Raw genomic sequence first — 15,000 nt, 5'->3', positions numbered from 1 at the left:
ATATATATATATATGTATATCTTTGCGGTTAACAGAAAACATTCAACGAAGAATCCGATAAAGAAGATAAAGTGATCGAAAATTCAAGATCGAATAAATCGTTCCTCTTTTACAAACCATTCTCCTGCGGTTTAACTTATTATTAAAGGATATAATAATAAAGATTGAAATTGTTTCACCATCCAACGAACTGATTTCAAGGAGGAATTTAATATTCGTTCGAAAAGTTTGTAATACGATAAAAAGATACATAAGTATTGCACTTATTTACTTGTTTATTTAATTATTTATGATTAGAATAGAAACGATATAAATCATAGAGAGAAATATATCGCACGAACGAATGAGATGGTACTTTTTTCAAATACGAAAGACTATTTCACGTTTGCCGATATTAAAAATCAGCACCTTTCCATTTAATCCTTGGCAATAAAATTGTTCATTCTTTCTTTTTTTCTTTCTTCGTATTTACTTTCCACTCGACTTTCTATTCGATTCATTTCCAACCATCCCTCTTTTTCTTCTTCTTCTTCTTCTTCTTCTTCTTCTTCTTTCTCCCTCTTCCTCTTCCTCCTTCCTCTTTCAACTTTCTCTCTTTTTTCTTTTTCATTGAATTTTTTTCATCTTTCATTCTTCCTTTTCTTTTGCTTTCTTTTTTCTTTTTATTTTCCCATCACGTTTTCATAAAGGCATAAATTTGCAAACTATGTATTTCTTAATCACGAATTCATTTTACCTTATTTAATCATTCCCCAAAAATTTTTATATTTAGAATGAAAATACATGAATAAATCTTTACATTTGTTTCACTTATTTGTTCTCTCTTACAATTTATCTCGTTTAATTATATACAAACGGAAAACGACGTTTAAATAATAAAGTCTTATATGTACGAATAACTTTATGGAAATTAAAAAAAAAAAAAAGAAAAAAAATAAATAAAAAAGGAAACAAAAAAAAAGAGGAAACCTTCTGTTTCAATAATCACTCTTAAACGAATAATAAATGTTTCATCGAAATATCGTTGCCCAAATGAACGATATTGCCACAAATTTTTCCGATAAAACTTCTAATACGATACGTAAGACTTTTCAATGAAATATTTATTCCATTTCAAATCGAACAAATATTCTTTTTCCTTCTATTTTTTTTATACTTGTCGGTAAACAAAAAGAAATTAATATATTATTTAAAACATAATATTATTTATAATAAAATCATTCTTATCAATTCAATCGTTATGATATGATTGTTTTATATATCTTCTTGCGCAAGTGCATATTGGAACATCTGTTCGTAAAGAATTCCTTAAAATGAGACGAACGACGATTTAAATTTTTATGAGGCTATTTAAAGTCTTTCTACCTGAAATTTAGAAGAACTTCTTTTGCACTACAAAAGACTAAGAAGCATAGAGAAAGAATGACTAAATACACAGGGGGCGAGGCTAACCTAATAGGGGGCGGGGCCACATATCTCAAGAGGCGGGGCTAAACCACCAGGGGAGGGGCCAAATACATCAGGGGCGGGGACAAACAAGGAGTAGGCGGGGCTAAACTGGTAGGAGGCGGGGTCAAACCCCAGGGGTTAATCAATCAAGAGGGGGCGGGGCTAATCAAAGAGGGGGTGGAGCTAAACTGACATAAGGCGGAGCAAAACTGTTAAGAGGCGAGGTCACACCCCCGGGGGGCGGAGACAATCAAGGAAGGGCGGGGTTAAAGCAGTAGGGGGCGGGACCAAATACACCTGTGAGCGTGGGAAAACTGACAGGAGGCGGGGATAACTTACTAGGGGGCGGAACCGAATACCCAGGGGCGGGGCTAAACTGGTAGTAGGCGGGGCCAAGTATCCAGGGGGAGGGATTAAACTGGTAGGGGCGGGGATAACCTTGTAGGGGGCATTTTTTTGTGGAAGAAACCTCTTAGAATTTGTATCCGAAGTCCCAAAGGACCTGTTTCTCTCTCTCTCTCCACGATTTTCTAAGATAGTCATATAGTCATATAGTCAATAGTCAGTATAGTCTTTATAATCAGTATAGTCCTTATAATCATTTATAGTCGGTATAGTCATTTATAGTACTTAGCTCCATAAAATATAACTCCATTTATTTTCAAATCGAAATATTTAAGGATTTGCGTTTTAATGAATTTAAAAATATACGTGTAGGATATTAATGAGTTATATTACTTAAGTGTATCTAAGCGTGTTAAATTTATAGTTCCTATTAAAATAGTGGCAATTAATAAGTGAATAATATGCGTTTTCTTATCAAGAATGGAGTTAGGCCACTTTCAAAATTAACAATCAGATTCATTATAAAATTTGAAGGTGCCCAAGTCCATTCAACGTAATTTAAGATGCTTCAAATGGAAAAAAACAATATTCAATTTATTTTACATATCTTTAAAACACTTCGAAAACATAATTTATGCGTTTCAAAACATTTTTTAACTACATAACGTACAAAATTATGAATATAAATTTATTACAAAACAATTTAGTATTCATCTAGATTTTGTGTCTGTGAAAGGGATTTGAAGAAATCATGATGTTCCGATGGTATATATTATAATAGGTCAATTATGTCCTTGAATTTTGCTGTTGTAATTTGTCTTTAAAAATAATTTGGAATTTAAAATTTTCATTTTCATTCATCGATTTAAGTATAAATGGAGTTAGGCCACTTTTAAAATAAACGATTAAATTATTGAACTAACTCTGAAATAATTTATAATCTTTGATTTATCGTAAAAGTTTTTCAAATGGAAAAAAAATAAAAAGGTTTCTTTAACGATACGATCGATTTAATTATAATATAGAAATTATGAAATAGTTCGAATTAATATTAGTAATAATGATTAAGAGTAATAATTAATATAATTAATAGTAATTAACGATTAAAAAATATCGTACTATAAAATATAAATTATAAATAATAAACTATGAAAAATATAACTGATGATTTATTATACTAAAGATAATTCATTCTCGAATTCAACTCGAATTTGTCTTGATAGTTGATATAGCCAATCAATAAATTCAAAATTCAACGAATCCATCATGCACTTAACATACGACTATTTATTTTGTTTACGGTCTCATAACTCGTATCTATACATACATACATACATATATATATATATATATATATATATATATATATATATATATATACACACAGACGCAAATATATGAACGTTTCAGAAATATATTATGTACATACGTATATAAGTAAGTACATACATAGATCGTAGGACCAAAGAAAATCCGAGATAACAAGCTAACTGAAAAGATAGTCGATCGAAAAATCGAATTTTCTATCATTTATAATACATCGAGGAACTTTCTATTCTATTATTCATCGTAAACCCTCGTTACCAATCTATAGAGATTTCTTTTTCTTTTTTTTATCTTTTATATCTTCATTTTTTTTCTTTTTCCTTTTTCTCTTTTTTTTTTTTTTTTGTTTGGAGAAGTAAAAATATGTTCCAATAAAATTAGGTAGATGCTCATAAATCAAAAAGCTACGTTTTTTTTTCTATTTTCTTCTCTCCCTCTCTCTCTCTCTCTCTCTCCCTCTCTCTCTCTCTCTCCCTCTCTCTCTCTCTCCCTCTCTTTTTCTTTGCTCGACGATACGTAAAAGGGAAAATACTGTGAGTGCAAAGGGTGTTACAGATCGTGCGTTCATCGAGGATGCACCGTCGACTAAAGAGAGAAAGAGAGAGGAAGAGAGTGAAAAAGAGAGAGAGAGAGAGAGAGATATATATATAGAGAGAGAAAGAGAGAGAGATATAAAGAGAGAGAGAAATCGATAAACGTGCAGAGGGTAGATAAACATATTTGTTGCGTACATGGATATATCATATATACGTCGGATAGATAGACTGCGAGTAGAGTCGCATTTTTATCGATCGATGTTCGAAGCCCCTCACTCTCCCCTCACTGCCGCCGCCGCCACCGCCAAATTTTGTTACGCTTGTCCGTATGATCGTAAGTCTTTGAAATCTGAAAAAGTATCGTCGGTCTGTAGAAACGTAGAAATGGATATTATCGTTTCGAAATTTCGTGTATCGAAATGAAACGATACAAAACGAAACGAAACGAAACGATATCACAACCGGCTAACGTGCAATGTTCTTTTTATTTTTTTTTATTTTTTTTTTTTTTTTTTTTTTTTTTTTTTTTTTTTCTTTTCCTTGTTTTTTATTCGTACTAATACGAACGCATACGAGCATAAATACACACACATAAACACAAGCGTAGTATACTATACGCTTACGTACTATACACACGTGCCTCGTTAGTATCATAACGGGTTAACGAAAAAACTTTACCAAGCATCCCGATATATATATATATATATATATATATATATATATATATATATATATATATGATATTATTTATCAAGAAAAATTCAATAGGGCAAACATTGCCGTAGGGATATATCCTATTATTTTTCACAAACACGCTTTTTCGATTCCCAGGGCAAAAATTGAACGTAAAAGAAGAACGATCGTATAACATCGTGTTTTGTCCTGTCGATTTGTGAAATAAAGGGGAAAAAAAAAAGAAAAAGAAAAAGAAAAAAAAAAAAAAGAAAAAAAAGAAGAAGAAGAAAAGGAAAAGGAAAGAAAAAAGAATCAGAGAGAGAGAGAGAGAGAGAGAGAGAGAGAGAGAGAGAGAGAGAAAGAGAGAGGGGAGTAAAAAGAAGAAAGAAAGAATTTAACGCACGAAAAAAAAAAAAAGATAAGAAATGAATAAATAAAAAATGAAGTAAAAAAGTAAAGGACAGAAAAAAAAACGAGAGAGTTCACCACTGTACGAGTACTCGATCCATCTTCGGAATGAGAAACGTAACGAACCATCAACATAAACGTCAACGAAGTCTCTTTCCTCTATACCTTTCCTTTCCGTGTTCTATCTCCCTCTCTATCTCTATTTCTCTCTCTCCCTCTCTCTCTCTCTCTGTCTCTTTATCTATCTATCTATCAATCTATCTCTATCTCTCTCTCTTCAATTTTTCTTCTATTTACAATACCTATATATCTCTCGTATAACTAGACCTGTCTTTCTCTATCTTTCTCTCTCTTTATCTATCTATCTATCTATGTATCTCTCTCTCTCTCTCTCTTTTCCCGTCTGTTTATTCTTCCTATCTACGATAACTCTTACCGACATGTACCTAAGTAATTTCTCGTGCTTCGCGAATGGAAGTAATAAATGACGATGGTCGCAATTACGACTAAAAAATCCTCCTCTTCGTCCACCCACCATATCACACCCATCTCCCTCCCCCTCTACCCCCCCCCTCTCTCTCTCTCCCTCCCACTCGTTTTCAATAATTCAAGAACTTTTTCTAACAATGAATATCTTGTTAAATCATAAACCCCTTCTTTCCTTCGTAAAATTAAGAATGGACACACTCCGCGTGCCAGTAAACGAAAGAAAGAGAAAAAAAAAAAAAGAAAGAAAGAAAAAAAAAAGTGTGAAAAAGAGAGCAAAAATAGAAACGTCATATTCCTCAATGATATTTACGTTTTACGAGGAGTAATTACGAAGGAAAAAGAAAAGAGCAAAAAAAAAAAAAAAAAAAAAAAAAAAAAAAAAAAGAAACGAACAGCGAAAAAAAAGGAAGCAAAAGAAGAAAAAGAAAATCATTCTTTCGCCCATCTAAATTCGTTTGACATGAATCGAATTATATTCAATCATGAACGAACAGGTCTTTGAAAGATGATCAAATTAACGTGAAAAAAATACGATGAATAAGAATACTACGGGAGAGAGGAACAGGAAGAGTGCAGGGAAGTTGTGTAGGGATAAAGGGGAGGAAGAGGAGAGGGGGATACATTCGTTCGATTAAAATCGTGGTTTAGATTTAAATTGACTTTTCGAATATTTCTCAATTAAAGGATTCATCGAAACGCATTGATAAGTAACTGGGATGAAACAGAAATTAGGATAGATAGGAGATAATTAGTATTTATCCATTTTATTGATAAATAATAGATAGAAATCGAAATAGAGAGATTTATAATCTATAGGAAAAAAAAAAAAAAAAAAAAATGCGTAGAGATAATCGAAATATCTATGACATTTTGATGGATATTCTATTGGATCGTTGATTTATACGTATGTTAAAAAATGATAATTATCGAGAATATCAAATTCAAATTGAAAATTATTTACGCATTGATAATAATTATTTATAAACAAATATACTTTCGTTGATTTGTATCTTTGACGGTGTATCAAAAATATGAAATATAGATAAATCAATAAAGAAACGCATACATACGTACATACACACACATATATATATACATATATATATATATATATATGTATATAACGTGAACCTTGTGAAATGTTTCATGCGCGTTTCATTTTTATCGAGGATGGTCTTGGAATAACAGACGAAAATAAAAAAAAAGAAAAAAATAAAGAAAAAAAAAAAAAAAAAAAAAAGAAAGAAAAAACAAAAAAGGAAAAAAAAAAAAAAAGAAGGAAACAAAACAAAAAAAGCGGAGTGATGGGGGGTGAGGGGGTGAAATATGTTATTCCGTCGTCGTTGGAGCGCGATCGATCGATGCATCAAGTTTACTCTGTTCTCGCTGCTAGAGGTATAACCGAGGTCTATCTCGAGACTGGTACCGAACGGTCCCTCCTCCCCTATCCACCCCTTTCCCTCATCTACTCATTCCCTACTATGCTAACTTAGGATTAACCCTTGCTCACATGGTCGAACCTTTCGCGACGATCCGATAATCATTGGAAATATTATTCGCACAAGAAAAAATTTTACGATATTATTCTATACCTATATACGTAGATATATATATATATATATATTAAATATAGATTTATTTAATTTATAATTTATATTTATTATTCTTTAATTTATATTTATTATATTTATTATTATTTTTTTTTATTTAATTCATGAATTATATTGAAATTATAAATAACGTGTGTATCTGAATGCGTGTTTGTGAATGGATAAGTGTGAGTGAATGGATAGACGTACGAATGTGTATCTGTGATAGATATTTGAAATTAGACGAGCTTTCTAAGAACCGAGAGTTCGATCAAAGGGTACACGTTTGATCGAAGCTTTATCAAAGCGTTTACGTAGATCATTTTCGTCCTATTTCTCAAATTATTATCCCCGCTAGTCACCTTCAACTTTACTAATTCTGCCATTTTCTCCATTAAATAATTTCGAACGATATCTCGAAATTTCTTATCTACTTTTTATCAAAAAAAAAAAAAAAAAAAGAAAAAAGAAATATATATATATTTTCGTCATCCGTTAAAAGTTACATTAATCGATTTCATTAACGACATTGTTATTAGAATATGAAAAAAAAAAAAAAAAATAACGAAAAAGAAAAGTATTCTTTAAGTATATTTCATAAATTTTTTTTTATCACAAATATTAATAATTTCAAACGTTTCACGTCGTTCGATTCTATCTGCCGTCAAAACAATTGTTCGATAATATTAATATTATCGTCGAATATAATGAACAAAAGTATTTTTAATAATTTACACAATTTGACGTGGCCTTTTGTCGACGACATTTAATAGAATAATATTCATCAATAATTGTGGCTAATTAAATACATTACATTTGATAATTTGTATTTATTAATTTTAATTGGTATCAATAATACGACGATAACAATTATCGAACAATATTATATATCCAATATAATATATGTACTTTAAATAATAATAGCGAAATTTGGAACGAGACATATTGAACGTGTTATTTTTTACATCATTGTTTTTCTTCTTCCTCTTCTTCCTCTCTTTTTTCTTTTTTTTTTTTTTTTTTTTTTTTTTTTTTTTTTTTTTTTTTTTTTTTAAATAATCATCGATAAGGTTTCACAAATATTATTTATTTATAAATAACTATATTTTTTCGTAGATTTCTAGGATTAAAAAATGTACGCGTATGTATATATTTAAAGTTGGAAAAAAAAAAAAAAAAGAAATCAAGGGTTTTTACGAACGTCCAATCTATAAAATTCAATGCACAAAGAAGTCAAGATATACCTGTTATCTACGATAAGATAGATAAACAGATGATGATACTTTCTACATCGTCTCCCCCCCTCTCTCTCTCTCTCTCTCTCTCTCTCTCTCTCTCTCTTCAGGAGAATAAATTTAATCGAGATTTATTTGATCTTTAACAAAATCATACTCACAGTCGAGAGAAAGAGGAAGAGAAGAAATAAAAGAAAGAAAAAAAAGAGAGAGAGAGGGAGAGAGAGAGAGAGAGAGAGAGAGAAAAAGAAAAAAAGATTAGGCACATTTTAAGGCTTCATTAAATTGAACAATCATGAATATACATTTTCATATTCATCGTTTCGACGATATTACTCTTTCCGTACGCGTTATCATCAACAACGTAGAAACCACATTATCTCGAATCTCGCACGAAGAGAAGTATGATACACACACACACACACACACACACACACACACACACACACACACATATATACATACATACAAACATAGATAAATAGATATAGATAGATAGATATTTGATTTGAAATGCATCATAGGTAAATGAAGTTGCCGAGAATGCACGAAGTTAATATACATGATTAGGTGTTTCTTACTTTAGTTCCCACTAACCATCAAAATAATCATTAAAAGTTATCTAAAAGCAACGTTTCGAAAGATAAGCTGGATAACGTTCTCGTGAAACATAAGATTCACGAAATATTCACGAAGAGAAACTCTTGCTTTTGATATCTCGTATCTTCTCTCTATTCATGCGAATGTCATTCTCTATCTCTTTCTCTTTATCTCTCTCTCTCTCTCTCTCTATATATATATATATATATATATATATATATATATATCTATATCTTTATTTCTCTCTATCTCTCTCTCTCTCTCTCTCTCTCTCACTCATTCATTCTTTCTATTAAATATATATATATATATATATATCTTTATTTATCTCTCTATCTCTCTATCTCTCTCTCTCTCTCTCTCTCTCTCTCTCTCTCTACGCTTTAATAAAGACGACAACGTAGACGAGGAATACTTAGAATGCGGTCGTACATATCTATATCATACTGCGTTACGTTACGATAAAACGACCTAATTAATTATCCGTAAGAAAATGTGATAAAACTTGTCTGTACGACATGATTATCCCGTTATCTGACGTTAGATGACGTAATACATATATAAACGCATACATACAACACACACACACACATATATACATATATATACGTACGTAGGTATGTACGTGCATGCATATATAAATGCATATACGTATTTATAAATAGGGTAACGTTAGAGATACTAAATATGAGACATGTGCTTAATACGCGACACATCTCCCAACTTTCTTCCTCCCTCCCTCCCTCCAACCCTCCTTCTCTCCATTTCTACCTACCTACCTACCTACCTACCTATCCTAACTATTATCTATGCTTTCACCTAAAGATATTTCCACTAGAAAGGATTGCAATACCGCGCCAACGTTTAGAACTATTAAAACGAACGACATTGAACTTCATCGTCATCTTCGTAGTCCTCCTCCTCCTCCTCCTCCTCCTTTTCCTCCTTTTCCTCCTCCTATAAGATCCTATGATTCATACAGAATTTTAATGTTGCGTATAAAATTGTAATGAATGTAATTTACGAAGGAAAACTTGAAAGAACGAAAGAAAAGTAAAAAAAGAAAAAAAAAAAGAAATATATATATATATATATAATATTAAATATCTATGAATAAATCTAATCTGATTTTTCTTAAATAACAAATAAATCATTACAATGACAGACATTATTATAATGGTAACTTGTAAAAGCTTTCAACGTTTTTTCATTTATATTATTCGATATTCAAAAAAGAAAAAGAAGAAAAAAGAAGAAAAGAAACAATAAAAAAAAAAAAAAAAAAGAAAAAAGAAGATTGGTTCTAAAATTCTGTGCATAAAATTCTAAATGCATTATAGAATTGTATTAAATATTTTATTAATTAATTTTATTGTTTATATTTTTTTTTTCTTTTTTTTTTTTTTTTTTTTTTTTTTTTTTTTAATGAAAACATATTTGATAAAGACATCATTTTTATGATTTAGAACTGAACTAGAGAGAATGAAAGAAGAGTGCAAACGTATACTGGAAGAAAACGCAAAATCCGTCGTCCCGTACGGATCACAGGAAATAAATGACAAGCCGTCCGACATAAAGATCCGATCCTATCGAGAGACAACGATAAAACGTAAGTAAACTTTCGAGATATGATAGTTCGAAGAATCTCTAGCGAATTTTGACAGGTCTATCGTTCAAAAAAAAAAAAAAAAAAAAAGAAAAAAAAAAGAAAAGAAAAAAAGAAAAAAAAAAGGAAGAACCTTTCGAAGTTTAACATCAAAACGAATTGAAAAAATGCAATAGATAGATAAATAGATCCCATTCATATATAGATAAATAGATAGATAGATTAAATAGAAATATATTAGATAAATGAAAGAATGAAGGTTCGATAATTCTTATCTATGTGTATAAAGATTTATTATGATATATAAAATATTATAATATCCGTATGCATATAATCACGATCTAACGTCTTCTATTACCATGAAATAATATTGTCTTAGAGAGAAACTTGTAATTGGAGAGTGTGTGTAATCTTAGGATAACGAGAAGGTTTAAGGAGATAGATGAAATCTGTAACGATCTCATTACTCTCCTTATCTTCGACGGATGATAAGAATAAAGAAACAGATACAGATACAGATACAGATACAGATATTAAAGGAAAGGGACGAACGATATCGTAATAGGGACATCGACTACTATGATTATTACGATTACTATGACAACTATGATGACTATAAGCATCTTTACTAGATCTAACGTAGTATCCTGACGACAGTTCAAACGCAAAGATAACGAAGAACACTTTTCCTAGCGTTTATCTCTTTCTTCTCTCAATCTCTCTCTCTCTCTCTCTCTCTCTTTTTTTTTCTTTTCTTTTTTTGCGAAAGAGAAAATACTACCACGTAAATTTTACCTGTCGGATTATCCTTCTCTTTCTCTCTCTTTCTTTCTTTCTTTCTTTCTTTCTATCTGTCTGTCTATCTGTCTGCCTGTCTGTCTATCTGTCTGTCTGTCTGTCTGTCTGTCTCTTATCTCTAACTCTTTTTATAAATCTACCATCAATAATCGTAGTTTCCGTATTCCCCATTGTTCCTATATCCCATAAAAATTCAATGGAAATGTTTTTTCATAAATTTACTTGACTAATTTCTCATTCGTGATACTTCGTTTACGAACAAACAAAATTTATTCACACGTTCGTTCTTTCATCGTGAATAATCATTCGTCGATGATCGGTTAACACGTTTCGTGCTACGTGTACCACCGGTGGTACACGTTAAACTTGATCTTCGGGCCACGTGTGCCACCGGTGGTACACGCAGTCATATTTATTTAATGCACTGAAAATACATATATGGCCTGAACGACAAGTCAGGCAAAAATGACTTGGCACGGTACGTGTTCAACAATTATTCAACGTTCAATCGTTACCTTCGATCGATTTTAGAAATGTTTAGAATCGTTTATTTGATGGTAAATAAAATAGGAGGATTAACGAAGGATTAAAAGAAGGGACTTCCCTTTTTTTTTTTTTTCTTTTCTTTTCTTTTCTTTTCTTTTCTTTTCTTTCCTTTTCTTTTTTTTTCCATTTTTGTTTTTTTTTTTCTTCTTTTTCTTCTTTCAAACTCTTCCATGTAGAAGCACAAGTACTTCTAGGAATTAAATGGGTGTTTTAAAGAGAGGTACTGAAAACAAATAAAGAAAAAAAGAAAAAGTAAAAGGGGAGAGTAAAGAAGAGAGGAAAAGGAGAGGAGAAATAAAAAACGATATATCCGTTAATTAATTCAACGACCGATATCCCTGTTAATTACTCTAAACTACCTTCGAACAAATCGTTCAGTTTCCTGAACTCAAATTAGTCGCTAATTCGTATGCGTTTTTCATGCGTTTACGATGAGCTTTAACGTTGGAATTTTTTTTCTTTTTTTTTTTTTTTTTTTTTTTTTTTTTTTTTTTTTTTTCCCTCTCTTATCTATCAAATAGTAAACGAAATAACTTGCTAGATATTTTTTCCTCAATTTTTCTATTTCTTCTTCTTCTGCTTACTTTTCTTTTTCTTATCAAGATCTTATATTTTACTTTTTAATATTTACTATTAATCATATTTCATAAAATTAGTATAAGTCATGACTGAAGTACGTCAATGATTTTTATTGAATAAACAATATAAACGAATATATATAATATATATATATATATATATATATATATATATATATATATATATGCAAAATACTTGTTTTCGTTAATAACATGTTCTTATTTCAAAACAAGAAATTTTGATAACTCCAATAGAAACAGGTATACATAAGACGTCGTTAGTTATAATGTTAACCCTTTCGCCAACCCTTTCGTAGAATTAGTCGATAGGACTAATACTACAACTACTACTACTACTACTACTACTACTACTACTACTACTACTACTATTACTTTTACTACTACTATTATTACTGTACGAGATAGTTGAATCACAAGCGTACAGTTCAAAGTACAGGGGTAACATCTAATACTTGGTCGTATTATGCAAATTACTATTTGTTTTCTTACTCAAGTTATATGAAATTTAAACAACAAACATAACAAATACAATTAACAATAATATCAATAAATTAATATATATATATATGCCAATGTGAAAAGCGAGTCAGGCGATAATTTAAAATTCGATTATACCTGAGATTCTTTTTTATTTATCTTTCTTCTTTTTTCCTTCATTATATTTTTCTTTCCCTTTAGGCGTATTACCTTTACTTACGAGTACGTATACATGTAAAAAAATAATTTATATTTTAATTATTACTTTTAATATTATTTTCTATTTATTACGATTGTTCTTTATCTTCCTTTTCTTTTTTTCTTCTTCTTCTTCTTTTTTTTTTCCTTTTTTTCTCTTTCTTTTTACACGCAAAGTAAAAATACCACAATGGATTCTCGATGTAGAAAAAAAAGAAAGAGAAGAAAAGAGAGCAACGACAAAAAAAAAAAAAAAAAAAAAAAAAAAAAAATGAAAAACGAAAAAAAAATTAAACAACAACATTAGCCGACAACGTTCTCATTATAAATCTGATAAAAGTGAATATAATTAATATAAACGAATATATCTATTAAATTACAAACGCATTCAAAAAGAAAAAGAAATGAAAAAAAAGATCATTTGCAATTTCAATCGCCGTAATTTAATTTTCCCAATCTGAGATCATATTTTAAACCACCACGGATTCCTTTGACACGAAGAAAGAGAGAGAGAGAGAGAGAGAGAGAGAGAGAGAGAGTTTTCACGAAGAGCTAGATATTCCACGTTTACCAAGAGTTCTTAATTCGAAAGGGGGAAAATTTTCTGGGGTTGACTATAGTCAAACTTGGATTTTGGTATAAGCCGAACTTTCAACGTACTGGTTGTCTATATAGTCACGTTTAGTAACCCGTCTAGATAGAAAGGGTTAAGTAACTTTTCTCGCTACTCGTATAGCAATCGCTTCATTCGCATCGCCGTAAACAACGACGAGACGAGGATTAATGCAAGCAGACGCGTTCCTTTGTGGACGACCACAGTGAACTCCTTCGAACCGCTAAACTTTTGTCATTTCTCTCTATCCATCTCTATCTCTGTCTCTCCCTCTCTCTCTCTCTCTATCTCTCTCTATCTATCTATCTATCTATCTATCTCTCTTTCTCTCGTATTATCCCTCATCCCTATTCTCTTTTATATAAGCACAACTGTTACTTATTCTGCTTTTGGGACAATACCTTTGGGACGACGCGATCAAGATACAAAGTCGATATCGCAACAAAGAGGATATGATAAAGACTTACCTATTGGTTTAATCTTTTTATCCCTCTTTTTTCTTTTCTTTTTTTTCTTCTTTTTTTTTTTTTTTTTTTTTTTTTTTTGTAGTTTCTCTTCATTTTTTCTTTTTTTTTTTTTTTTTTTTTTTTTTCTTTTTTTCTTTTAACCCTAGTCATGCATACAGGGTTTTTATAGGAGACAATTCAGGATCAAGTTCGTGCTTATTTAAAACAACGATTTGCACGTTTCATGACGCATGAATTTTGTTTTTTTTTTTTTTTCCCCCCTTTTCTTTACTTTCCCCAATATTTTTGTCTTCTTTCGGAGTCAAAATTATTCCATTATCGTATAAACAATAATCGTTCGAAGTGTCCGAGGTGTGTAGCGTGTTCCCAAAGTGCACAACTTGAAATTATTTTGAGTCTACGTCAAACTAGAATTGATTTCATTTATTTTCTCTCTCTCTTCTTTCTCTCTCTCTCTCTCTCTCTCTCTTTTTTTTTTCTTTTTTTCGTTCTCCATTTTTTCTCTTTCTTATTTATCTCAACGATTTCGTTTTGCTATACGACGAATAGCGAAATAAGTAAAAATCAATTTCGTTATTTTTGACCCCGAACACACATACATACACACACATATTAACTTACATACATATATACATGCATACACGTTCGTGTATATATGTAAGTAATTCTTCGAAATTCGTTTCCTTTTCGAACAAAATGAAGTTTCATTTGAACTATATGAAACGAACTCATTCTGATTTGATTTTCTTCGATGCGAAAAATTGTCGTACGATTTTATTAAAGTCCTACGAACTAACCTAGTTAATAGAAGCTTGAAAAGACATAGAGATCATATACATAGATAGACAGATAGAATGAGATCCAAATTGAAGGTATACAAAGGATCGACAAAATATCGACCGTTCGCATAAACCCGAACATGATTCGCGTTGCACGGTAAGTAATTTCGTTAGGGTGTATTCTCGTGCGTGCCTGGAATGATATAAGAAGGGTTTCAAACAAAAAGGGGAGTGGTACGGAAGGGGGCTGGGAGGGTGGGGGCTG

At 30.7% G+C, this 15,000-nt stretch overlaps 2 protein-coding genes across 10 annotated transcripts in view; one reads left to right on the top strand and one right to left on the bottom strand.

Annotated features, from left to right (window-relative positions):
• Nucleotides 1-15,000, top strand: part of LOC124956573 (SET and MYND domain-containing protein 4) — a 44,506-nt gene that overhangs the window by 12,090 nt on the left and 17,416 nt on the right. For all 8 annotated transcript variants that reach the window (XM_047512550.1, XM_047512546.1, XM_047512545.1 and 5 more), the window contains one exon: nt 10,119-10,261. In XM_047512550.1, the coding sequence (XP_047368506.1) occupies nt 10,119-10,261 (143 nt within the window). The remainder of the gene's footprint in view (nt 1-10,118; nt 10,262-15,000) is intronic.
• The window catches only part of LOC124956575 (growth factor receptor-bound protein 10-like), a 437,491-nt gene that overhangs the window by 409,548 nt on the left and 12,943 nt on the right, over nt 1-15,000 (bottom strand). The gene's annotated exons all lie outside the window — the stretch shown is intronic.

Source organism: Vespa velutina, chromosome 22, assembly GCF_912470025.1.
Source record: "Vespa velutina chromosome 22, iVesVel2.1, whole genome shotgun sequence".
Taxonomy (NCBI): domain Eukaryota; kingdom Metazoa; phylum Arthropoda; class Insecta; order Hymenoptera; family Vespidae; genus Vespa; species Vespa velutina.
The sequence above is the reverse complement of the archived record's forward strand: the minus strand, read 5'-3'. Positions and strand labels throughout refer to the sequence as shown.